Source organism: Xiphias gladius, chromosome 1 (assembly GCF_016859285.1).
Source record: "Xiphias gladius isolate SHS-SW01 ecotype Sanya breed wild chromosome 1, ASM1685928v1, whole genome shotgun sequence".
Lineage (NCBI taxonomy): Eukaryota > Metazoa > Chordata > Actinopteri > Istiophoriformes > Xiphiidae > Xiphias > Xiphias gladius.
Window position 1 is genome coordinate 19529676 of NC_053400.1, and position 27758 is coordinate 19557433.

A 27758-nucleotide genomic window follows, 5' to 3' on the forward strand; every position below is an offset into this window, starting at 1 on the left:
GCTTTTTATACGCAAAGTTCACCTAGCGGTAAGTATTTTCACATATGTTTCAGTCATCAGTTTTGAAAATGAATAGTGCATGAAGATATCGTAGTATTGTCATATCACAGAATGATTCCTCTGTGGGACGATCACTGATTATATCGCATTCTTGCTACATTCATAGAGGACCAAAAGAGCCTTTGAAAATGTTATAAAAACATTAATTACTTTATATTTTATTGGACAATGAAGAGAGGGCTGAAGTAAGATAAGTAGTGCTTTATAAATACCTAATTAGAAATAAATATCCATCAATAAACAGATACAATTAAATGGGATTTTATTAAGCTAAATAAAACAATAAATTAAAAATGAATATCTAAATGGAATGTAGAATTTGTGAATCAGTGTGACAGTTCAGTTTCTGGAAGAGTGATTAAAAGGTTCCCTATTTACTTTCCATTTACTAACTGTCTGGTCTGTTACGTGTCGTGAAACTAAATTAACAGATTTTTGGCCACTTGGGGGCCGCAGAAACAGGCTGTGAACACAAAACTGACAACACCTTTTAGGTTGATGTAACCAACATTTTAGCAAACAGTCGTCAATTTACACATTGAGCAGAAACGGAGAAATGTTAGCGTTAATTTGGAGTCGTGCTTTTGGCTATCTGACAGGATTCCTTTTAGCTCTGTTTTGGTCTCTGCCAACTTCTGAGAAAACTATCTGGCTCTTCAGCTGCTAAATTCTCAGCTATGTTGACCAGCTAGTCACTAACTGTGTCGGCCATCTTTTGGGTGCTGGGCAGGTAGTGTACAGTGGGTTTTTACAGCTTTCTTGCTGAAAACAGCTGCCTGCTGCATCTGGAAACGATGCTGATGAGAGCAGTGAGAGTGAACCAAAACAGTATCACTCTGGGCTGTAAAACCAAAACAATGGGCTGAGGGGAAATGCAGAGTGGGTTTATAATTCTCTGAGGGTATAGTAGGCAAGTAGTAGTCATGTAATCCATTGTTAACAAAAAAATACTAATAATAGCCACTATACGGAACTTAAAGGACAAAACTTTATCAATACGCTAAAGGAGTTATGGAGAATTCAGATTGGCTTGCACTCTAAATTAAAGGCGATTTGCAACATTTCTGAGCTTGTAGACATTTCTGTCATCTCAACAGTTTCAAGGGCGCACACCTGGGTGATCAATTCCTTACCATTCTGAATCCCAAAAAGGAACAGGCCAGGTTGTTGAGGCTGGCTGGCCTGACTGATGCTCCCACTCACAGCAGTTTGAAAGAGAGTTCCTGGCTGTTGAACAGGGGAGGAGGTGGTCGTCTGGAGGTTTGCCACGCCGTTCTGTGAGCCAAACATGGCTGACTGTGCAAGCTCTTGAGCCAGTCCCCCCTGCAGAGAGGCCATGTTGGACTGAGGCATGAAGAGGCCCACAGTCTGATCCTGCCGGTTGTTTGAGCTACTGCACAGCTGCATAGGCTGTTGCTCCTGAAACATGACTTGCTGTCGTGGATCGGTGGGGTTCCCTAAGGCCATGGGCTCAGAGCGATCCTGCTGGTTTACCGTCACCATACTGGCTTGGGAAAAGAGCAGAGAGGGGTTTTGGGGCTCTTGAGAAACTAGACTGCTGCTGGTCAAAGGAGGCATCTGGCCCTGGCTGCTGAACAGGAGGCTGGAGGCCTGGTCCGATGTGGACAGGGTGTTGTTGCAGAACAGTAGTCCAGCCTGCTGTTGCTGCTGCTGTCCTGGAGAGAGTGTGTTCGCAGATGGATGTGGGGAGATGTTCTGAAACAGGGAAGCCTGCTGGGTTGGCTGTGCATGGGGCTGAGGCTGGGAGGGCTGCTGCTGTTCCATTGGGCTTCTTTGCTGGATGGGGGAGAGCTGGGTCTGGGCCTGAAATACTGATTGTGGTTCAGGGGCAGGGGATTGTAGAGCACTGAGAAAGGCCAGCTGCTGCTGCTGCTGCTGCTGCTGCTGCTGCTGCTGCTGTTGCTGTTGCTGTTGCTGTTGCTGCTGTTGCTGCTGTTGTTGTTGCTGTTGTTGGGAACTGTTGGTTGTAAGCTGAGTTGGCAGGGAGGTCTGCGGGAGGAAAAGTCCAGGAGTTGAGGGTTGCTGTTCTGGAGACTGTAGTACTGTCATGGTGTTCTGGAAGAGAGCTGCCTGGACCTGCTCCTGAGACGCTTTCTGAAACAGAGCCCCCTGGGGATCTTGAGTTTCAGCCAAAGAGCTGGGATTGTGGAACATGGGTGGTGAAGGGTGAGAGGTCGTCTGCTGGAGGAAGTTGGTCTGAATTGAAAGTAGGTCATTTGCCTGCTGAAAGAGAGCTGCTTGTTGCTGCTGTTGCTGTTGCTGCTGCTGCTGCTGCTGCTGCTGTTGCTGCTGTTGGGCCTGCTGGAAAAGAGATCCCTGGTTTGGCACCACTCCTTGTGATGGGCCCTGCTGTTCTGTGTTCTTGCCCTGGGAAGCATCCTGAAACATGCCACACTGAATCTGAATCTGTGACTGAAACAGCTGCTGCTGTAAATTCTCCAACACCTGCTGCTGCTGCTGCTGCTGCTGCTGCTGCTGCTGCTGTTGAAGCTGTTGTTGCTGCATTTGTTGCTGCTGAATTTGCTGTTTTTGGATCTTTTTTTGGTGCTGCATGTGTTGCTGCTGCTGTTTGGCTATTGAGTTGTCAGACTGAAGTGGTAAGCTACAGAACCCTTTGGCTTTAAGTTGTCTCACTGCCTCCTCCAGCTGTGCCACCTCATCTGGAGGGAACAACGGCAGCTGCTGCTGTTGGGGTGTAGGTTCTCCACGCAGCCTCCCCACAGCTCCAGAAGCGCTGCCTGGCCTCTCCTGACCGAGGCCCTCTCTGGGCTCCAGGAGGAACTGCTGTGAGCCTTGCTGGAGCAGGGAGTCTGCAGGCACAGGGAATGAGCTGGGTGCAGCAATGTCCTGCTTGTGGATGGTGCTTAAGGGCTCAGTGTTGGTAAAAACAGGACCCTGGCCTTTGTCAGGGTCACTTGCAGGCTGAGAAAGGTTGTTGGAGAATGATCTGTTTGTATTTAGATGTCCTGCGGTCATGTCTGGGTTCTGCTGGGCTGGACACAGGTCACCAGTCTGCTGGCAACACAAAATAGAAGATAAAAGGTTTGCTTTATTTTGTCTTAGGGTTGCACCACTACTGTGGCACTTCTCATTCTTAAAACTATATCCAGAAGAACACTTCTCTTAAGGACAATAAGTATGAAGGGAGTTGAATTTTTCTGAAAGTTTATGTAATTTGACATATCAAATCACTTCCAACCCAGTTAAATTGTTATCACTGTGTAAAAGTTATTAATAAGGCCTTTACTGGGGTAATAGATCGATATATCACCTTAAATACTCCAGAAGACTGGAGGTTGCTGGTCACCTCCATCGGAGTGACATCTTCTCTCTTCACTAAAGGCAACATAGAGGGCATCAGGGCGCCATCTAGAACTGTAGGAGCAACAGCAAGGGACATATTAAATCTTATTCTCAAAATGTTTAATTTTTTTCAGCTGTCTTTAACCATCGTGAGCTAAAAAGTGAAATAATGTAATAATGTGCAACATTTAAGGAAATAGCTTTCAAACGGGAGGGAAACAAAGCCTGATGGGAAACTCCAGAACTCAGCCCATTTGTATAAATATTTTTCTTATGAAATACTCATAAAAGAGTGAACAATCATGGTTATGTATAACAGTTAACAACGGGAAAATAACCTTTAATTTGTTCATCAAATGTACAAGTCTTCACTGGAGAAGGCATCTCTTTCTTCACAGGAACATCATGTTTTGCTGCAGGAGCAAACAACAACAGATTGCACCGACTCAACAATACAAGAAAATCAATGTTAATCTTCATAAGTATTCTTTCATCAAACTTATGTCATTAGGAAAGGTGTTAAATGTGGTGTAAAGGACTGTCGATTACATAGTTAATTGTTTCATATCTTGTATCATTGTCTTTCCCTTTCAAGGTTTTGTATCAAGGCACCCAAAGGTCCTGTATGTGGACGACCCTGGATCTTGTGTTTAGAAAGGGGCTGTGTATTGTGCTCTTGAAACATATTACAAATGACTACTAATACTTGCTCTTATCCTACAGAATTGTAGGCGTCAATCGATTTTTAAAAAGACCTTAAAGCATAAACTCAACAAAGCTATGATGCAGTTCTTGTTTCTGTAATACAGAAAATATGGGTAATATAGTTTTTTTGGGACTGTTAACTACAATACAGTAAGTTTTTTAACCTCTGGTTGAAAAAACGGAGTCAGCTAACTCTAGTGCTGGTTAAGCTAGAAAGTACTTTGGAATTAATCACCTCGTAATCAGAAGGTTACATGCTGATTGTAAAAAGAGACAAATAAGGAGAAACTTTGTGTGATTCAGAAGATAAACTGAAAGTGACTCAAACAAACCCAGATCTGGAGTGTAGGTGAAAGGCTGAACGTCATGGGATCTCCCAGCATTCGTCACCACATAGATTCCCACACACACTGCAGAGGTGATGGCTTGGTTCTGGTATGGAGGAACCTTCACTATCAAGTGATTCTTAGGGATGATCATATAAAAAATGAAGTCAGCAAACAAGAACAAATGCAACAGTACAACAGCACTAAGTCTATCTGCACTTATCTAAGCTGAGTCAAATGGTGAGTTGATAATACAAGAGTGAATAAATATACAACAGTTAAATAAATGTAATTATTTATTTAAATGAATAAATATTACATTTGAGTTTCTGACCACTTGCTACAGTGCAGAGCAATATTTTTATGAGCAGGTCATCACTATGTTTGTGTCCTGTGTCCAGCACATCATGAGCATGGGTGTGACGTGATACTCGTTTCTGTGACTGCAGTAGGTTGTAATGTAAATGCACACTGGACTGGAGGTAGAAAAAGAAGGAGCTGATTGGATTTAAACAGTGATTACTTTGCATTCAGTTATGAAGAACACTGGCCAACTTAGGAAATGCATTCAACATATTTGTTAGGCTTAGGAGATAAACACCATGGGTTTCAGTCAGAGATAATGACTGTAAACAAAAGTGGGTTGTTTTGTTTTGTTTTTTTACAAGAAAACTCCAGGGTGTACCTTCCTAAAAGGACCAAAACCTTTTCTATTTACTAATTTAATTTATCAATTCAACTGCTTCTGATCATTTTGTTCACAAGGGCAAAGATTTAAACTGGACTGTTAAGACACACTCAGTATATACTCAGAGACCGAGTGTATTTAGGTCAGAACACAATGAGACTACTCAAACCTTTGACCCAGCAGCCATTTAAGATGATTACATGATTACAAGCACCGTACAAATCTGGAATGGCTGCTTCTATCTACTCAGCTCATTAGTAATTGGCATTGATCATTTGGTGGAAAAATAAGGCAAAAACAATCCCATTTTACCTGGTGAAACAGCTCCATGTCAATTTCAGCCTCTGCCTTCCACGATTTCTCATCTGGAGAGGAGATGTAGCATGTCGATTAGGGAAACAAAAAGACTGCATTACAAATGGAGGAACCTAAAATGTCCATGCCCAAAAATATTTGAAAAAGACTGATTTCTTACCAGAAACATTCTCGTGAAATATGACTTTAGTGTCTTTAAGAAAGTTTTTGCCAATGATGAAGACTTCCTCTCCACCCCTCACAGTACAACTGTGTAGTGACTTCTTCAAGATTTCAGGCACCCCTGCAGGCTGGGCTGTAAACCGAGAAGACACAAACACAAAGATTAGGTTTTTGTATTTTCACCTTAACTGGTTAGGATTGTATAGACACAGACAGGAAACAAGTGGAGAGAGAACTGTTTATCTGGTTATCTGCGGTTATCTGGTATGTGCCTTAACCAGTCAGCTATCAGGACTTCTTTTTGTTTTGAAGAAGGAGATCAATGTAAACTGATTTAATTTCACTGTGCATTCAAAAGTTATGTTTCCAGCTCTAAGAAGACACATTTCCTTGCAGTTTAAGGGTAAATTAGGCCCTTTTTAAGCACTGAGCAAAGTTATCATAAATGCATTTTATATTAGGGCATTTAGTTATGGCTTTTTTGAGCTGGATTTAACTAATAAAATCACAAATTTTCACACTCAATGATTTTTTTATAAAACAAATAATACCGCCATTGCAGCTGAAGACGTGTGTGTGTGTGTGTGTGTGGGTGTGTGTGTGTGTGTGTGTGTCTATATATATATATCCAAAGTGACATCAACATCAAGAAGAAGGAACACGAGAAGATCGAAAAAAAAGAGGAACTAGAAAAGATGTGGGGGAGTAAAGGCAACAGTGGTGCCAATGGTAATACGAGCACTGGGGGCTGTGACCCACAAACTGGGAGAATGGCTCCAGCAGATTCCAGGTACAACATCTGAAGTCTCTGTCCAGAAGAACGCAGTCCTAGGAACAGCTAAGATACTGCGCAGAACCCTCAAACTCCCAGGCCTCTGGTATAGGACCCGAGCTTGAGGAAGACACACCACCCACCCCCCATGGGAAGGGGGTGAGAGGGAGAATTTTTTTTTTTTTTAAATATATACATATGTATATTTGTATGTATATGTAGCAGGACAACAATATATTAGTTGGATATTTCTTACAGGCCTTCAAAATGGTCAAAAGGGCTTTGAATATGCTGACACTCAAAACCACTCCCCTTTTCTTCTAACATTTCACAAACCTTTTTCACTACTCTGCATTGCATGCGCACACACACACACACACACACACACACACACACACACACACACACACACACACACACACACACACACACACAAACACACACACACAAACACACACACACACACACACACACACACACACACACACACACACACGTATGCACAGATGCCAAGGGGATTAAAATTTGTTTTCTTTTTTCTTTTTTAGATTTATGGGAAGATATTTCCCTGGATTGCATGCTTGCTCCCTGTGTGAACAATAGAAGTCCACACACCTCTATTGTTTCTTCCTTTTCCTTCTCTTTCTCTCCCCTGTCTCTCTCAAATCCACTTACACAGAAACTTTCTTATGGCCCTAAGCGTCTTTCCTGTTTATGAAACCAACCACACACATACTGTATGCGTTATTAAATTACACTTGAGTCTGAAGGAATCTTTGGACATTGTGTCCAAATGCTGACATCAAAAGGCAACAGTCTCTGGACTTCAGGACATACTAAACTCTAGAAACATGGCCTTTCTAGTTAAAAGAAAAAAATAGGCCAGTTTTCAGAATAAACGGTAATTATTAACCAAGTAGGTTACAGGTCAACTGTTTGTTTGCCTATTTTAAGCACTGAATTTTAGTGAAACTGGTTTCATATAGTAAAATAATATTCCAGAATTTACACAACAATCCATGGAATCAATTTCTTTGGAAATATCTACTATCTAACACTTTATTTTTCAATAGTTGAACCACTAAATCAATTAATATAATAACCATTTCACAGAGACAAACACTAGGAGGCTAACGTACTACACAAGATTGGAGATGAGGGGGTCTGTAGTGTGAGCACTGGTCCATCTGAACGGGGGATGTTGACCCGAAACACCAGACGTGCGCGTGTGCTCTTCTTCTTGGACCCAGCGACACCAATACGAGCCTCGACATCAGTATTACGGAGCTTCAGGATCCCAACACAGTCCACCCTGCTCAGAGAGACAATGTTTACTTGGAAGACATTGTAAAACAAATGTATTTGCTAACCTAGCAGCTCTTTGCAACACTTAATACACTGCATCTTTCTATGTCACATTATGATAACTGATTTCCCCAAGGGGATCAACAAAGTATTTATATAACTATCTACGTTACAGCTCATATTGGTCTATTGCACAATCGCTTTATTAAGCAACTGATTTGAATAATCTGTGAAGTGTAACTGGACACACAAAAGAAACACTTAAAAAGGGGCTCTGCTTGTGGTTTAACATATTAAATTATCACTCATTCTCAATCTCAAGAAAAGTACATACGGTAGTGTCATGTTGGTGCTTGGATCAAGGGACACCTCAATGACAGTTGTGCCATCAATGTCAACCTCCTTGCAGGCTGTGGTGTTGCGGCCGGTCACCCTGCAAGCTTGGTAAAATCCATGGGGCTTCACTCGCCCGGTATCGTTACCCACAAATACCTGCAAAACCACTGGCTCGTTCACGCCCTCCAGCTGTGTAAGTGTAAAAAGACGAGGAATTAAAAGACGTCAGCTAATTGATAACATCTGAATTTACATTCGGTAGGATGTCGAGTTGACAGTCAATTTCTTGCTTAAGAATATTTTGAACAACACTTACTTTGCAGACTGCAATTTTCAAAACTTGTATGGTAAGGATCAGATCATTTTTTTCCCTGTCCTGTCCTAGAACATCCTGTCCTGTCACAGCTGTAGCTTTAGCTGAACACTGCAGATGCTAACTATGTGTTATTCCCTACCTGCCCAGCAGATGCCCCCAGTGTGTTCCCTAAGCGCATTGTGGCATCTTCTCATCAAGCAAGTAAGTCTCATGTGTCCTGCCCATTTACAGTATCCTCCTCTATTAGTGTTGGTTTGTTTATCAGCCCATCTTAATTCCACCTCCTTGTGCCATCAACTCAGCCTCTTAAAAGCCCACTTGTGTTTGTTATCTTCTGCTGTGACTTTTTGTTACCTGTTTCTGACTTCTATACCCGGTCCTGCATTTGGATTCAACTGCTCTTCCTGAGCCCCGACAGTGCGAACAAGGCAGTAACTGATCCAGCAGAACTCATACTGCTTTATTCCCAGATTCATCTCCAGATCAACTCCTGGGCCAACATGAGCAACACAGTGGACAAATTGACAATCAAACACAAGACAGTGTCTCTGTTCTTGCTCCTATCTGACTCTCTTCTGCTGCTGAGACTCTGCTTCACCGTTACAGCCTTAAATATAGTTACTGCATAAAGTTGTTTTCCATGGTCTTCGCTTTATAGTTCCATATCTAAGGACCCATCCATTGAGGCACAGTGCTGATTCAGAAACATGAAGAAGTTTCATTTGTCTCCAAGCTCCAGATTTCTGCATTTTAATGGATCGTTATGAAATTGGTTATCATATCAGCATTCATATTTTTCTTCAGTGTTAACTACTTGCTCAGAGTCAGGAAACCATGACAGTTCTCCTAAATCTTCGACAGCACAGCTGCATACAACACTGAACCTTACAAGTTGAAAGATGGCGGGTGGTGGAGTCTCTACTTTCCACTTATTCCCAATAGTTGTGCAGATGACCTCAACGGAAAGCTGGACTCCTGTGAGTTAAACCATTATCTATATTGGCTGATTTCCTCTGCCACTAGAACTTACTTACTTTTTAAATGAAGAATTGCTGACTCCCTGACATTTCCTCTCATACCACCATGTAGATATCCACTTGAAGACTATATCAGAATATGAATATCACAATCCAATGGGCCAATTGTCATAAAACTTAAAGAACGCATTCACAATCCACTAACGATGAAGCCTTTTCAGCACCCCGCAAGCTTTCCTTTAGTGACGCTCTGAGATCAAACTGTCATCTTTGCACACAAAAAAAAAAAAAAGTCAAAACATAGCCTGATTTTAATTACTTTTGCTGTACATATTCATGGTGCACAGAGGATGAATCAAGAAAAGTCAACATATCGCAGATTCACCTCACACCAAACCACGAAGGTTATGCAGGTGGTTGCCAACCGCAAATATGAAAAATTGTATTCACGCCGGTGATGAAGAGGGGCTCTTCAGATCCAATCCTAACCTTTCTGCCACAACAGTTTTACAATGACACTCCTCTCTCCACATGTATAATACAAAACACTAAAAAACGCAGCACAGATACAGTGTTAAACAAAAACTGGATTAGACCTGGCACTAGCAGGTAATCAGGATTAACAGACTCTTCGGGGCTATAAAAAAACAATAAAAATCCTACACACTTATTTCAAAGCCTCTGTCAATAACCAAATCAATAACGTAACATAACATAACCTTAAACAAGGGTACGCCATAGCAGAAAAGTCTAAACACTGACTACAAAGTTCATTTTAGAGGTTGTGTCAGGGGTTTAACAGTTACCTTTACAGTAGGGAAGCCCTGCTGAGTCCGGTCCTTCACTGATCCTCTGCTTCCTTCAGTCAGGTAACGAGCTCGATGCTGAGTCTCAGGCTGTACAAGGATCTTCAGCTCCTTCCCCTCATTCTTCTGTGGGTATTGCATCGAAAGAGTTCCTCCTTTCTGGGTAGCTGTCTGAGGATCATCAGAGCTGCAACGAAGACCGGTTTGACAGACAACATTTAAGATTAAACATTTTCTAGCAATCCTACTTCAGTACATGTAACCAAGGTGGCATCTTCTGGCAATGTGGTGGATTAAAAACGGTGTGTCCTCAGTTTTGACAGAATATGACCCTATCCTTATTCTTTTATACGAAAGGATGATCCATGCTACTCTAGGCACCAACTTTAGGTTAAGAACCCAACTAGTTAAAGGGAAGAAACAATATTTCAATATTAAATATCTGTGTAAATATCTGGCTGAAAATTGTTCCGGGGGCCTGCTGCAGTAAAATTGCTGTCATAGCCGCAAAAGTGAAAAAGCTCAGAAGTTGCCATGGTGCACTGAGCAATGCAGAGTTAAGAGGCCCTCCATCAACCAAGCAAATTCTATCCACAGCTCTTAAAGCGTTCAGAGTTATCTGTTTATTTAATCTGCTCTGCTTATCCTAGGTCTTTGAGAGGGGCTCTGTGATTCACTGTGGCTGACCATTGTTTGTACTTCAGTATCCTGCCCCTCCCTCCCCTCTGATCTAACCGCTCTTCTTCAGTGAAAGTGTGGTGGGAAATTTAGAGCCGGAGTAGTTTGTTAGAGATTTCCATCTGGTGGTGTGTGTCAATGTGTCATTTCCTAATAATGCCTATTCTGACAATCAGGATGAGTGCATTGTGAGATTATGCAGAAGGACCTTTTAGACAACAGGCAGAAAAAATAAACACTGAGTACCTAGTTAAGAGCTTAATGGCGCCACTACCAATGACAGAATATTAAATGAATGAAAAGTTAATTAACTACTGAGTAAACAACTAACTAACTGGAGTCTTTGTTTTCTTTGATCACTGATGGGTGACAAATTACAGGAAAAATGTGAATAAATGAGCGCAGAAAAATAACAAATGCAGATGCTTCCAGGGTTCACTGAATGGTTTAATGAGTATGAAAATGATGGGAATCATATACTATACTCTTTGCAGTCAACAGATCTGATTGTAATTGTAATTTTAGAGCAAAGTGTTAGATAACACTCTCCACCACCACCATGAAAACGCCAAATGAGAGAGCTGCAACTATGGATTATTTTCATTATCGATTAATCTGGTAATCATTTTTTTGATTGATGGACTAATCTTTCAGTTTCAAAAATGTAGAAAGGTGATTCCTTCCTTTTTTGTCCGACAAACAAAAAGAAGCTAAAGATACTCAATTGACTGTAATACATGACAACAACAAATCCTCAAATTTGCGAAGCTTGAACCCGAGAATGCTTGAAAAATGACGAAAAAGGTTAATCAATTACTAAACCAGCTGCTGATTAATTTTCTGTAGATCGACTAATCGTTGTAGCTCTAGAATGTCTTTTGGAGGAATGGTGTTCAGAGTAGAGTTTCAGACACTCTGACCTGGAAGCTTGTGGTGGCCTCATATTTTACTAAGACACCTACTGTTGTTTTTCCTTTTATCTTCGTCCATCTGTACATAACTATAGCCTTCTATGACAACTTTGTGAGATACAGGGGGACATGACGTGGACATGCTCTAGCCATTAGAATCTGACAAGTCAAGTATTTCAAACTAACTACATCTAAAGGTTCCACAAACCTTCCTTTTGGTCCCGTCTTGTTGTCAGGGCCGAGCTGTGACAGGACAAAGTGTGGGCCCTTGGCACTGTCTGCATCAAACACGTCCATACTGGCTTCCTCTGCAGGCACAGACTTCGGACCAGGCCTCTGGCGAGGGGTGCGTTTGCGGGACTTTCGTGGTACCTCAGTGTTGTCATTGTAAGAAACCGTACTCATGATACTAAAGTTGGAGAGAGAGTCATCCATCCAGATGTTGTTACTCTGCTCTGAGTCCAGGGATGCTTCATCCTGGCAGGACATGCGGCTATCATCAAACAAGTCTTCTGGAGGTGGAGAGATGTTCAGTACGGTGCGGCGCTTAGACGGGGTCATCTGGTGATGTGGCTGGGCCTCCTGGGATGTTACACCTCTTCCTCCTCCAAGCTCAACGGTCCCCCTGCAGTTACCACCACTGCCGCCGTTACCATTCCCGCCCTCTGCTCCGACCACCTCTGGTACCGCTCTGCTGCCCCGGGTGTCCTCTGGGTCAACATTGTTGCTGTGGACTGGCTTCTGGTCACCGGTTGAAGGACTGGAATGCATAGTGGAGCTGGAAGAGGTGGAAAAAGCACTGCGGGGGCCTTCCATGGTCATAGAAGAGGACATGGCATCTACAGTGCAAATAATTACACAGTGAATAAAGGCATCTCAACCAGTGTTGGCTAGCAGTCCCATTTAAGCAGCAAAATCTGTTCATGATTGTTTATTTTTGCTTTTGTTTGGATCCTTTTCATTGGATCTTATATGTGTCTGTCTGTGATGCTGATGGTATCTGAAGATTTGTAAATGTACAGTATGTGAAGCACAGTATAGGTATGACTAAAACGGGGCCTAAGAAGAGATTAAGGGGGAGCAGTCCCCCTTTTTAAAAAAACTGAGATAAGAGTAAAAATGCTTGTGAATAAATTAACAACTAAAAAAAAAATGCATAACTGAATGAATTTATCATTATTACTAGCATTTTTTTCATATTCAACTGAATGAAAAATTATCCAAAATGATGAAATGGAAAGGGAAGATCAAAACAGTCATATGCACAATAAGATGCATGCCAATTATTGGAGCTTTTGTTTTCGATTTTGTTTTGTTTGTTTTTTTGTTTTTTTTTTTGCTACAAAAGTTCATTTCGTTGGGACTGAACGTAGCCACATAGACAAAATAAACAAGCTTCTGACCTATGAAGCAGAGAACTGCAGACCATTTTATATGCAGACACTCCCTGCTTCAGAGGGAACTTCCTGGAATATAAAAATGAGACAGCGAATGAGCAATAAGAGCTGAACAGTAAAAATTTATTCAGATTGAAAAAAAAAAAAAAATAACACAGGGTATTTTGTTTGAAAAAAAGTGTTGCTCCAGCATGCTGACATACACTGTAATTTCAAAAGCATTCCAATAGTTACAATGAACTAGATGAGGAGTGGGGAAAAGTGTGGTTAAGTTGCAGATCGTAAAAAAGGAGTTAGACTGCTGTTCACATTCTGGATTGTTTGATGACTCATTAGTTTGCAAAACACACAGTCAGAAAGAATAGGAGGCACATAAAACGTATGGAGGTGGTGTTATTTTGAGCAAGTATCACAACACGAAGACATATATGATCACATATCACTGCAACCCAAAATTATGACCAAATACTGAAAGGTGGTCCATCATGTCTGACTGCCCTTGTCTCTCTGCAGCATGAAAACAACCTCGCCAACGCCTCCATAATCATCAATGCTCTGAGTGACTGAGAAAAAAGGCCAAACAAATGCTATTCATTAAAACATATTTCAGTCCATTATTGATTAGTTTGGACAACATACATTGTTTTTTTAAGCAGTGACCTGTGATTTGTACACATCATCCGAAGAGGGCAGGATGTTTTTCCTTTCTTCTTCTTGTGTTTTTTGATGACAGATCAAATCCAGTTCTCTATTCGAGGCTGTATTAACCTACTAGCGTGACCTGGGGAAAAAATGTGCTACTTGGCCCTCCTGACACTCACTGTGTAATGTGTACACTTCATTTTATACTGGAATATTTTCTGGCCCCAGGTTTGCTTCATGGTCATTTGATAAACGAACTGAGGAATATGCATAATTTAACCACAAAACTGAAATAATAAAAGGTCTTGAAAATTGGATTTTGCCACGGTGACCACTGAGGACAGGCCCTTAGTAGGCAATGAAATAGAACCCACCATAAAGTCCATATCATGCCAGTTGATACTCTGCTGTAATGGTGCATTAGTTAATTGCCTGTTTTGCTCAGTTGGTAATCCAACATTGGTTGTATTACTGCCCTTTACTGGTCATATTTTTTCTTTAATTATTCACCAATGGGGATGGCAGCGAAGCAGTCACCTCTCAGAGGAAAGTTATACATTTGAGCACCACAATGTATCAAAGGAACCCACGATAACAACGTAGCTAAGAGTCAAAGTGATGCAGCATTAGCATCTTTTGACACTTTCCTGACAAGAACTAAAGATAATTCTTCATATATGATTCAAACCCGTGTGTACTTTATTGTGTATGCACTGCACACTCGTCCTATCTTGTTTTTGCAATGTTTAATGTCAGCATAAATCCAGACAATCAAACGGTTCACTTACGCAAAACACGCAACTTTTTCCAATGACTGGTAATAGATCAGTTTAAAACTTCATTGCTCCAAGAGACCACAGCATATAATGTACCACAACAACCTTTCAACCAAATACAGTATTTCACAGCATACAAGCAGGTTTAGGTAGCAGGCATGTTCAATTGACTCAGCACTAATGCCATACTGTAACTTCCTTCTCTTGTTATTTTTTTGGACTAACGTGTGGATTAACAGAGCAGCAGGCTGGCTCTCTGACTGGCTTTCCTGCCATATGAAGGTGTTTGTTTGCCTACAGGTACAGACTGTTGTATGAGTGGTATTTTTTTGGGGGTGGGGCATGATCAGTCCTGCTCGCAGAGGAGAAAATAGAGATAAGGGGAGCAGGATCCTACCTGACGCTAGAGTAGCTGAAGGGGGAGGCCCGGCCTCTCCGCCGCTCTTTTGACTCATGACTTTTGGGTTCTGCTGAGTGGAGGAAGGCAACTGCAGCTCTCTGGGAAGAAGGTCATACACGGATTCTGTTGAGAGAGGAGGAGGGAACAGATAAAGCAATAATAAAGTGACTTATTAACAGGAACTCAACAGTTGTCATGATTCAAATGTGTCAGATCAAAACCTAATTTTTTGTAGACATGAAACATGAAAATTACATGACCCCTTGTTGCTTTGCATGATGCTGTCCACAGAGAAATACCATTTCTCTGTGTAATTAATTTTCAGGTTGATGTTGTCATCACAGTGCCAAAAATTACCGTGCAACAATCACAACTTCTACGCAACTGTAAGAAAATAACCAAAACCTGATAAATGACAAGGAAATACTCAGATTACAGAGCTTTGTCTATGGGAGCTATTCATGATAATTCCAGCCTCAGTTCAGATGCCAAACGGGTTTCCACCTCTTTATTACTGCCAAACTCTGCCGACGGCTGAACATTTGCTTAAATCGTGCCACACTGTTGCCTGTTCTCACCAAGATGGCACAAAGTCATTGATTTAAATAAACAAAAGCCCAATGCATTGTTATCTTGCCTATAGACTCAGAAAACCAAGAGGAATTTAAAAAAATGACATAAAAGTAGGAATAAATGGGAAATGACCTTGTTTACATACATGATTTTTATCAGGACTTTTAACTTCATTCGAAAGATCCATCTTTTTTAGTTACAACAATAACCTTCTGCTACATCACAGTCTTAAAATAGTACTCCATCTATTTAGCATTGCACTCCTTTGACATTGCTGGACTCACCATGGAGAGTAAAAAAAACATAAAAGGATCAGAATCGATGGAGCCACATTTTGAGTCCTTGTCGAAACCTGGCGCCTACATTACCCACAATGCAAACAAACCGTAGACAGTTCAGACAGAGATTTGGGTGTGATATGCTAGTGGAGGCTAATGTAGCCTTAGCTGTTAGTCTCAAGCAGAGATGAGGAGCAGGCTACAGAGGTCTGGGTAAGCTCACTTCTTTCTAACGCCAACCCTCTGCTTCTTTTTTTCGTTTTCAATTCTGTGGTTTTCATACCCAACCAAAGCAACATCACTTGGGGCAATTCATCAGTTTTCATGCAGCTCCCTCTGGAGCCACTCAAGGTTTTGCATATAACTTTTTTCGCACATGCAGCAGCACTCCCCAAGACCTGTAAGCAGACTTGATGTGTGAAATTCGTGGAGTTCCACTTTAAGGCTTATGACTAGAGCTGCAAAAAACAACAAATTGATTAACTGATCACTAGAAATTAGTTGGAGAAAATTTTAATAATTGATTTAATGTTAAATTTTTTTTTTTTTTTCTCTGGCTCCGGCTCCATTGTGAGGATTTGCGTTTTTTTTCTTTGTTTTATACAATTGTAAATTGAGCATATTTGGTTTTTGGAAAACAAGACATTTGATGACATCTTTTAGGACTCAGGGAAAATGTGATAAACATTTTTTAATATTTTCTACGTATTAAACCATAGGTTTAACCGATTAATCCAAAAATAATTTGTAGATTAATCAGTAATGAAAATAATCATTAGTTGCAGTCCTATGTGTGACATTTTTATCAACCTTAGCAACCCTTCCTTAAACAAGGAGGTGGAAACCTAATATCCAAGCTACATCTTCTCTTATAGATTACTTCAATATCTTGAAGAGAGCCATGAAATTACATCAAACTCAGCATCCGACGCCTGCAGATGTCCCCTCTCAAGATGATCTGTTTCATTAAAGCTGAGATGGTAACTGAGGGTTCTGAATACACCTTGAGGAGGAACAAACCAAATGGGAAAAATGATGAGACTAATGAGGTCAAAGCAAAGGCTGTAGCATACCAAATAAACAGCAGATCTCATTACAAACAGGCAGCAGGGTTGTACAAAGCCTTTTTCTCTCTTCTCTGTGCCTCCCTCAGGGCCAACAGGACATGGTGAGGGGAGAAAGCCTTGGGTCAACAGCATGATAACACTTTTACTAGCAGCCTGATTCATCATCCAAATATTATGGTATGAACTTAGAGCGGCCATTACAGTCGCCTGACTATCTTCTCTGCCAACTGCCAGCTTTAATTACTTGCAGCTGAGTCCCAGGGTTCGGTGTGTATATCAGATACTTAACCCTCCCATTGTTACCACTCGCTGTGTACAATAGACAAACCTGGGACATACTGAAACCAGCCCATGCCTCTTCATTCCCAAAGCCCTCCAGTCTCTTACAGCTCGCTTTAGAAGAGCAGGGAATGCTGGTTCCCAGAAAGGGAGCTTAAATCTGGGCTCAGCAAACTCATATAACTCACACTGAACCACACATACACACAGGATTCTAGTGTGGTTTTGCTGGTGTTTTGCTGATTATTTGTTCTCCAAACAAAATCCTAGACACACATGCATGCATATGCACACAAACACCCCCCGCCACCTCCACAAAAACACTTTCCCTGCCACTGCATTTACACTTAAACTCTACAGTCTTCTTGGGGCTCACTGACTGACTGCACATGCAGCAACATGTGCTCTGAGTGAGCAGCCCTTCCAGTAAACAGATTGCCAACCGCACAGACAGAAAATATGTACTCTTCTCTCAGAGCAGTGGTCTCGAATCACTGGCTGGCCTGTTCAAAGTGTTTCCACAGCCCCTTGACGTTTTTAAAAACCAAAAAAAAAATCTTATTTTGCTGCATATTTGTTTCCTCATAAGCAGACAGAGTGCAATTCTTTATTTACACGTGACAAAACACTGTCCCTTTCACACAGGAGAAAGTAAAAAAAATAAAAATGGTCAGCCTCGTTAGCTGGGAAATAAACCGTACTGACTCACACACCACGTGATGTTTTGATTTTAACCTAAGACTGCAGTCATGTTGTGCAGACCACTGACCACCTAGGAAAACCTTTTATTTTCTGTCCGCCTGTGATCATTATAATAAGAGATTAATGCTCAACCAAAAAAAAATTCACACCGACAGACACCATGCTAATGTATTTAGTTTTGATCAGGTCTACTCTTGCTAATCATACATTTTGATAAATATCAACTGGACTGAGAAGTGGCCACCCTTATTTACTGTTTCACAAATTTAGTTTCCACTCACATTCAATGTAAACAGATGGATAAATATCAAACCACATACACTTAAAACCAAAGTTTCATGTCAGAAACCCTGCATAGAGTTAGATACTTTTGGAGCCGACAGTCAAATATTTTTGTTCTTTACACCCTCACATCTTGTGATATGTTTATATGGTAACTAGTGTAGGCTAAAGGTGAAAAAAGAAAGCACTCACCATGTGAATGGCAGGACTTACACTCCCATTCATTTCCCTCACATTCCTGCTGCTTGCTCTTACTAGCCCTGGCACCTGGGGCGTGGCACTGGTTTTTTGGCTGAGTGACTGATTTAACTCCCCTTCTGTCCCCCTCCTCCACTCCACCTACCTCCCTCCCTCTCTCTGTCTTGTTTACTGTGCTCCCAGACTCTCTTCTGTACTTCAACTTGCCCAACAGGTTAGAGGTATTGTCATGTGGAATCCTGTCATGCAGAAATGAAGCAATATAATAACATATTTATGTTAATAAAATTCATGCTACAGAAATAACCATGGTGGGCTTATTGAAATTAATGGAACGCTAATGACAAAAAACTGACGCAGAAGTTAAAATGAAGCTCACCTTGTTAGTGCAATTGGAAATCAATCCAAGCATAGAAGGAAAAAAAAAAAAAACAGTGAGAGGGCTGGCACCTGCAGCAAACCATGTACAACAACCCTGAAATGTTTACAGCCAAGCCTACATGAAGGCTGCCAGGGGCTCCATAGCAACACAGATCAGGGGACAAGTCTTTTGAGCGTTTGTGTCTCTCGTGAGATAATGTGGAGAAAATGAGAAAATAAAACAGCATTATCCACACTCAAATGAAGAACTGAGTATAAACAATGCGCGATATTACACGAACAACCTTACAACACTGTTGCAAAAATCAGAATCTCTGTAAAATGTCACCACATATTATCTTACATGTCACCACCCACTACTATGGGGTAACACTAATAACCATTATTATACCCTTTATAACATGAGTGTACCATTCATGCTTAATTGATGCAGAGTTAATACATTCATTATTCTAATGCAAGAATTTGTGTAGGATATAACCCAACTCTGGTTTAACATTAATAAATAATCAAGTCACAAAATTAGTTTATTACTAATTGTGACTGATTAATTACTTAACACTTTGTGCATAATGAAGTTATAAACTCATTCACATTTAGGTCAGACATTTCTTTAATGTAGATGGCAGCACAGGGGTTCAGGTATTAGTGCTTTGGCCAGACAAGAAGGATGCGAGATGGTCCTCCGTTTGAACCTTTCAGTAAGTTAGGGTCCTATGTTAAAAATTAATATTGGCTGATATACAGTATTATTACCTTATTTTAAACTCTCAAAAATGATTATATCATGATATATGGTAGATATTGCACTGAATTTTATATACTGTTGTACTTTGATGAAACTTACATTTACAGTATGTTTTCCTGGTCTTAAATGCGGCTTGTTCTTATCTGACTTATCGAGGTGATCATCAGACTGAAGCTACAAAAACTTTCTTTCTGAAAATGGTCTTGTGTGAATATATTTCCTGAAACCACCCAAAATTGCGGGTAATGTGATGACATGTTAATAAATGTCTGACCTGCTTGCAAAGCTGCCAACGCAGCACTCCCTGATTTTTTTAAAAAGCCCATCAAAATCCCCAAATTTCCTCCCAGCTCTGCGTTGATGCTTTCTAACTCTAAATAACTGAACACCAATTCGGTGGGTAACATTTGGAATTGGAGGCACAAATCCAGAGAAGGTATCTTTAATATTCACAAATTAATAATATATCAGCCTAAACATACCTCAGTCATTTGCTTGAGCCTCATGAGTTCCTTTATATTTCCTGCATGGATTAATGCATTCCATACTGACAAGTCATTCATTACTGTTGCATTATTAAGACATGAATTATGAACCCTTATCGTACAGTGTGCGCAGTTAAAGTAATCCAAACTTTTCCAGAGCTTTTTTGATCTATATCTTTTTACTCCACATAAACTAATACACAAATTCCCTAGTGAAATAATATCACCTACTTATGGAATACAGGCCACATAACTTTAATTTATGACCGCATAGCCTGTTTCTAATATACTGTGTGCCACACCATTACATTGGACATGATGACTCAAATATGTTGAAATAAAAGGCTTACAGTGTCTACTGCATAATAGGAGCCATTATATATGCAGGTATCATCATTGCATTCAACCAGTAATTGCATTCAGGAAGGATCATGACACCATCATTGTTTGTAACAAAATATTTACCTGATGAAGAAACAGACAAGAATTGCCACACTACAGTAGTGAGGACGTGTTAAATCACAGTTATTGTGCATGTCTGCTGCTCCTTCACCTGTTGAATTTCAGCCATAGCTAACGTAACCTATCACCACCGCATGTGTTTGATTGTTTAACTGCGGGAGCAGGGAACTCCCAACCCTGAAGGCAACAGGTCACCTCTAAAATGGAGAGGAGAAGAATTTTTAGTTTATATTATGATATTATCTTAAAAACTATGTAGTTTTCAGACTTAAATGGACTTGCATTATATCAGATAGACCATAAACCAGTAACTCTACCTTGAGGATATTCCTAGTCTTAACCACTTTGTGCTGAACTTACTGTCCGAACAGTATAGGCTGCTCAGGCCGGTGATAATCTCACAAGAATACTTAAAAACGGTGAATTACACTGGATCATTGTGAACAAAGGGAGAATAAACCACTGCTCAAAATATCAATTTATATTACATGACCTGTATTTTCATTTGATATGGACCTTGGTTATGTAGAAGGTCTATCTGCAAATTTACATTGGACCTGGTCCAAGTTACAAGTCAGCCTACAATTCAGCGTAGATAAACACCAAAGCAAAGAATGGCTGTATTTAAAACATAAATTTTATGCCAAAAATAAATGAGGAGTTCAAGTTTGGTGGAAACCGTAGAAATTTTATATCAGTTGCCATTAAAAATACGTGCTCATAGCAGCTATAGTGAAGAATTTATGGCTGCAGCTTTGAATAAGGTCACTCCCAAATAAAAAGGGTAGTTGTGACAAAGACAAGTTGTTAAAATGTAAACAACTCCCTGCAATCCCACTAATCTTAAAGTCCTGATGGTGTAATCTGACATTTATAGAAAAAGGCTAATGTGGTGTATTGTTTCTACACAGTCATTTGAAAAAGTGGAAGTCAGTCAGGCTTTAGAACGGGCAAAGCGATTTGTGTCACACCAGGCTCAGGGTTTGTGGCATGTAGCTCTTTCAGTCCAGCTAATCCTGAAGTGACCAGGAACGACCTCCAGGCATCACTTTACATTACCTGCTTTCAACAAACAGCCACCTCTATCCTGACTTGACAAAACAGCCCACTGAGGCTCCTGTGAGGGCTAAACCCCCCCAGCTACAAGTCAGGTTTGAAAACAAAGTGGGTCGTTAGTCGTATTTAATGTCCTCACATCAATGCGACAGAGTCAGCGTCACTACATGTTGTTTGGGAGTTTATACAACTTGAACAATATTGCAGCACATCTACCTTTACCTCTGTGTTTACCAGTGGACTCAAAAAGATAAGACAGAATCTCATCTTAACACGAGAGCATGACTTCAGAAAGTTGGGTTCAAATTATTTACAGATGACAACAAACACACGCTCACACACACACACGTGCATTCACCAAAAGATGTAATGCTTACACACAGATAAATATACTTGACTGTACTAAACTCCTGCACTATACTTCCAAAGAAGTCAGGCCTAAATGGTGACAAGAAGTTACTGTCTGTTTTCCTGTGATCAGAGAAGTCCACAAACACACACACACACACACACACACAAAAAAAAACAACCTACAGTATCATAGAACTGTTCAACAAAACATTTGGTGTGCCAACATAGGCATTTCTGTCCTGCTCACAGGAAAACCATGCTGAGGCAACAGGAAGCGCCTTTGGCAACACCGCACGCATACACTCACCGACGGTGTGACATCACCAAGCTGCCATGCTAACTGCTTTTAGTCTGAACTCGGACAGGAATCGCAAAACTGGATTTATAAGCTATTCACAGTAGGCAAAACAGTTAGTTGGTTAGCTAGTTAGTTCTTATTTCCATGACATGCCAAACATTTTGCCCAACCCACGAGAGATTGCAGGACACCACTGTACAGTATTTCAAACATCAAAAATATATCTTCTGGTGACACCAGCGAATGCACATCGAATGGAAGAAGAACGAAAGATGCTGGAAAAATAAAGGGAAGGACATTGCCGGTTCAAGGAATAGTTCAACATTTCAGGAAATATGCATATTCACCTTCTTGCCGAAAGGTAGTTGAGAAGACTGATACTACTTTTATGTCCGTGCAGTAAATGTGAAGCTACAGCAGCAGCCAGTTAGCTTAAACTAGCATTAAGACTGGAAACAGGGAAGCAGCTAGCCTGGCTCTCTCCAGAGATAATAAAAATCCACCTACCAGCACCCCTAAAGCTCACTAATCAACGTATATCTTGTTTGTTTAATCCATACAAAACCCATGTAAAAAAAATGACAACTGGCCATATTATTCTATTTTTTTAATTTTTGTTTAATTATTTATTAATTAATGCCATTTCTATTGCTTGTACAGATTGGACAAGCGATATATGACATGTTAATCGGTGAGCTTTAGAGGTGTTGGCATACTGATTTTTACCTTTGGACAGAGCAAGGCTGGCTGTTTCCCATCTTTGTGCTACGCTAAGCTAACCAGCAGCTCGCGGTAGCTTTATATTTACTGAACAGACATGAGAGTGACATCAGTCTTTTCATCTCCCTCTCCGACAGAAAGAGAGTGATGATATTTTTTCTGAATTTTATATTTTTAAACTGTTCCTTTAAAAACTAAATCTTCTGAGTATATTATCGAGATGAAGCGTCAAAACACCCTTTGTTTGCACAGTTCATCTACAATCACAGTGAACATGATATGAAAATAGCTTGTGGCATCGCAGAGGTCGAGTTTTGGAAACCTTGTGGACTGATTTCTGATGGAGGCTGTTGACACTATTGATAAGAAAGTGGGAATAAACAGATAAAGCAGCTGGCACTGGATCAACATTTAGCTTACACTGGGAAGGTGTGTTTGAGTCTTGAGGCACTCAGAAATTCACAATAGAACAGTAGAGCTTACGAATGTAGGACTAGAAACCTAATGCTAAAATATTGTAAACTGAGAAGCCATTTCACAACAATCACTGCTTTAACCAAAAAGGATGAGCAGGTCACCTCAGGCCTGGCAACTGTACATTTCGTACAGTCTTTCTGCCCTCGTTTCCTAAGTGTTATTTCTTAAAGACTTGCCATTTTCCAGATTTATGCAATTTTTTATTAAGACTGAGCCTACATATTTAGCTCTTAATTGCCTGAGAAGATTTGGTGTAAAGCTTAATTAAACAAAACCACAGCGGACTGGGAAAAAGGTGACCAGATAAAGCATACAACCACAAAAATGAACAAAGTTGTTTTGACCCTTGTTTCACTGTTTTATTGAAAATAAAAAATTAACTTAAACTAATTAAACTTATTTTGGGGTCACTTGTTTATGGATGTGCGTGTCATATAGGGCATAATTTCCCGAAAAAATAATCCTTTAATAAATGGCATGCAAACTCCTCTGTCATGCTAAAACAGGATTGATGTCAGGAACCACACTGAGTAATTAAAATCAGGCATTAAGAAGCATGGAGAGAAAAAAAGTTATCATATAGAGTCATATTTCTATTTGAGCAGGTTGTGGCTTGCTGAAACGGTGAGAATTGAACATTGTCATTTCAGCTGATGACGTCTTACTTAACTCAGCAAATAAAAAAGTCCCTCTTTGCCAATCTCAGACATGAAGAAGATACAGGAAGGACCGGCAAGAAGGAGACCAGTCATAACAAAATATCTCATTATAATGACATTATAAAATGCCATTTTCACTAACACATATGGTATAAGGAGAAATTTTTTGAATATGGTATCCCTAAAAACAACCTATGAAGTAAAGTAACAAAGTATCTAAACAGTTGTTCTGGCAATATGTGATGTAGATACAATCTAAAAAACATCGGAGAGGGTAAAAAGAAACCATGGCTATTACCTGACAGCATGTCTGGCTACAAATTCATAAAAAATAAAGGATAAGAATGTATTAATAATTAATAAAATAAACAATAATGATTATTTTCTGAAGAAGTCACAAGTTACATGACTAACTCTAATGAGGGCAAGAAATTAAAAGTGACATTGGAAGCAAGGAAAAAGGGGACAAAAATGATCTACATATATGCACGAAAAGTTATTCAGTTGAGACCAAGTTCACCTTGACTTGCCTTGATTTGTCCTGAGGCAAGATATTCCACTGTGTGTGGGGGCTATAAGCAAACATGACCTTTGATTTTAAATTAAACCATGGCAGAACAACTTTACAAAAGGTTAAAATGTCTGTAATACAGTCTGGAGCTAAGCAGACCTAAAGTGGCTCCGAATGTTTTAAAGCATTGATACAAACCGTGCAGTTAGCAGTATGGTGATCAGCTGTCACACTCTAAGTTTTTTCTGGTAGATATTTACCTAGTTTGACAGAGTTTGATTTGATTTTAATGTGAAAACCAAAGAAAAGCAACTTTTAATCACCTTTCATAATTTATCCACACTAAACATACACTCAGTTGCCAATTTATTAGGTACACCTAGCTATTGCAGTCTAATACAACAGTCGTGCAATAAATCCTACCTTGGGCCAAATATTACAAAATGGGTTTGTACACCCAGATCAATTAGATTTTTCCTTTTACTCAGTTTTCAAACTTAGCACAGGGGAAAACGCATAGATTTCTCAGCTATGCTTTCTTCAATGTGCAACAGCCCTTCAATTTCATGGCTGAGTCCTTTTAACTTTTCGTCAACAATGAGTGTCAATCAACTTATTACCAACGAGTGGATACCTGTGGTCAGAGGCTCATGTAAGTAAGTAGATAAATTGACAGATCAAGTATGAATGATTTCTATGAAGCTTAACCTCTGTACAGAAAAAAGTTTTGTGTGTGGGTACAGTAGAAAGTTGGTTAGTGCCCCCTTCAATGACAACTCCCTGGTGTCATTGGCGTCAAACAAAACGGCAACATACTGATATTGGTTATCACCTTACAAGGTAACAAAGAACAGACAAGGGTGTTACTTCTGCTTTCAACTCAGAAGACTCCTCTGCTACAATAACCCATCCTGTCTCATGGCCTTGGCCCTGCCAGGCATCACTGTCAGTACCCAACCCCCTAAGCGTCACTTTAATCAAGACAGCGAAAAAAAACCAAAAAAAACAACAATGACAGGATGCAGGGGGAAATCGGACAGTCCAATGCTGCTATTCAGTCCAGCCCTGCCAGTCTGCCAAGGAAGCCGCAGATGACTCAGAAAAAAGAAACGTAAACACAGGATATTGAGATACCCTGACCGTTTGGTTGTAGAATGGATTGTTGGACTGTTAAGGTATTCAACATTTCTGAAGGTCATAAAATACTCCTCTGTATGAGCCTGTATAAGGAAACCTTGTGATGCGATAGGCTCTGTCATATGCTGAATCAGTGAGGATAAATCCATCCCCTAAAGGGTACCATAAACCTGGATCATGTTTTCGAAACCGTTAAGTGACTGTAGCTATACTTTGTCGCAAAAGATCCATGGCAGGAAGGGAAATACCTACTGACACTTTTGCTACTCTTAGTGGGGTAGTGGGACACAAATGGAAAAGTGAAGGGACATGTGAAGGTCTTCACACTTCCAAAATTTTGGACCTGGAAGAAAGTGAGAACACCAACACTTGCAACAACACGATGTACCACTAACCAACATCTGGCCCTAGTGAAAGAGTAGAAATACACAGGGGGCTCCTGGTGGCCTAGTACACTACTATGATTGCAATGTCCCCTGTTCAATCCGGGCTGGGGACCGTTGTTGCAAAAAGAGAGTAGAAATACACATCATCTTCTACCACAGTTCCATCTTCATCTTGGTACCATAAAACAAATTTTTCTGCTGTGATGATTACGATGCACCATCTGATCAGAGCTGATAGTGAGTCTACTCTATCATCAAGGCATCCAGACTCAGATCACAGGTTGGGTGTCAGATACTAGGATCTAAGTCCACCCCTGCAGACCTTTTCTATACAAAGGAATTCTGCTGTCCTAAACCCAGTTTATAGTTTCTGTATTGGGGTGGGTGCAAAGGTCAGCCTGAGGGAAATTTTGTAATCTGCCCATGTCCGTGATCGTCATAAACAGCCTAACCCCAACACTTCTGTGTATGTAGACACCCAGTGTAGTAGCAACAAATCTGTATCCACCTATTTACCCAAACACTGTGCTACCATTAACAAAATCTAACCATATTGGTAATTATAAACCTATTCAAGAGCACTGTAGTAAATGCATCACTGCCAAATGTTAACAGCAACAGCTAAATCACTCAGGGGTTGCACCGGATGAAAAGACAACATGGCAGAATGATAGATGAGCTAATAACAGGGATCCCTTAACAGCATAATATACATTACCAACAAGATGCAGTACATTTGTCAGGTCTGACGGCAGACAGAATACAGCACAAAGGGATGGTGAGAGAGAGGAGAGTCAGAGTACAGATGTTAAAGGTCGACTAGTTTCAATTTGACGCAACTTTTAGTATTTTAGGATCAAACAATACACAACCACAACATTCAGCCTCCAAAAAGAACAAAGATTTGAATCAACATCTCTCTGGCACAGTCTCAGCAAAAACTGAATATGGTAAACTTCACAGAGCGAGGGTTCATTATAAGGCTTGTATATTGGATTATATGAAGCTGGTGCTCTGGTTTGTGGTGTTACAGTGTATATGTAAAATGCCATACTGTAAAATAAACATCTGTTTTCTTTTCTAACAGGTGGTCTATAAATTTTCTTTGTATTATTTGATAGTTTTTATCAAATTTCGTCATTATTTAAACACAGACAACATAGACAGATTGGGCCTCACACATCTGCTTAGTACCATGCTTGTACATTAACTGTCTTAAAAAAGAATTACAAAAATGTTTGAATAAATAAAGGTTCAATAGGTCATTGTTCAGATACTGCCTTTCTCTCATTCTGAGCCAGGAGATACATCCTGCGAGGGTGTGTAACACAGTGTGTACAGCCTATTTATGAGCTGGTGACACCTTAACTGCGCTTCTCATCTGCCAATGAAAAGACTCCAGTCAGCCAAGACTCACCACAGTTAATATTTAATGTCTTAGTTCAGAATCATCTTTCCCTGGGGAGTAACACAAGGGGTGGATGTTAGATCTCACAGGAGCTTTGGGCTTTTCACAGACAAGTGTGAGAAATCCTCCACAAGATGACCGGAAACAAAAGCATTAGGCATCACGGCCTGCTGCACTCTTAATTTTCCTTCAGACTAGGGAGAGACTGCAACAACACTCAAACTAAATCTATAAAAAGTCTGAAAATGAATCTTTCTCTCTTCATTTTAGCCTGTGAAGACAACATTTACTACAGATTAATTAACAGAAATCCTATGCTGAACTATAAATTCATCTTTATGCAGGGAACACTACCTTGGAATCACTGTAACATTTTGATAGAGAGGCAGAAATCCATCTTAACA

The 27758-nt window shown here is 40.3% G+C and overlaps 1 protein-coding gene across 3 annotated transcripts in view; it reads right to left on the bottom strand.

The window, feature by feature from the left end:
• The window catches only part of nfat5b (nuclear factor of activated T cells 5b), a 38035-nt gene that overhangs the window by 5361 nt on the left and 4916 nt on the right, over window positions 1-27758 (bottom strand). The window contains exons 1-12 of one of the 3 annotated variants that reach the window (XM_040129219.1): window positions 14894-14951; window positions 13085-13147; window positions 11890-12520; window positions 10093-10279; window positions 7992-8182; window positions 7492-7664; window positions 5579-5713; window positions 5416-5468; window positions 4422-4554; window positions 3723-3797; window positions 3353-3456; window positions 1194-3096 (exon numbers count right to left, since the gene is read on the bottom strand). In XM_040129219.1, the coding sequence (XP_039985153.1) occupies window positions 1194-3096; window positions 3353-3456; window positions 3723-3797; window positions 4422-4554; window positions 5416-5468; window positions 5579-5713; window positions 7492-7664; window positions 7992-8182; window positions 10093-10279; window positions 11890-12515 (3580 nt within the window). In that variant the 5' untranslated portion in view covers window positions 12516-12520; window positions 13085-13147; window positions 14894-14951. Of the gene's footprint in view, window positions 1-1193; window positions 3097-3352; window positions 3457-3722; window positions 3798-4421; window positions 4555-5415; window positions 5469-5578; window positions 5714-7491; window positions 7665-7991; window positions 8183-10092; window positions 10280-11889; window positions 12521-13084; window positions 13148-14893; window positions 15020-27758 lie in introns of those variants that run through there. The other 2 variants (XM_040129211.1, XM_040129202.1) reach the window with 2 other exon arrangements.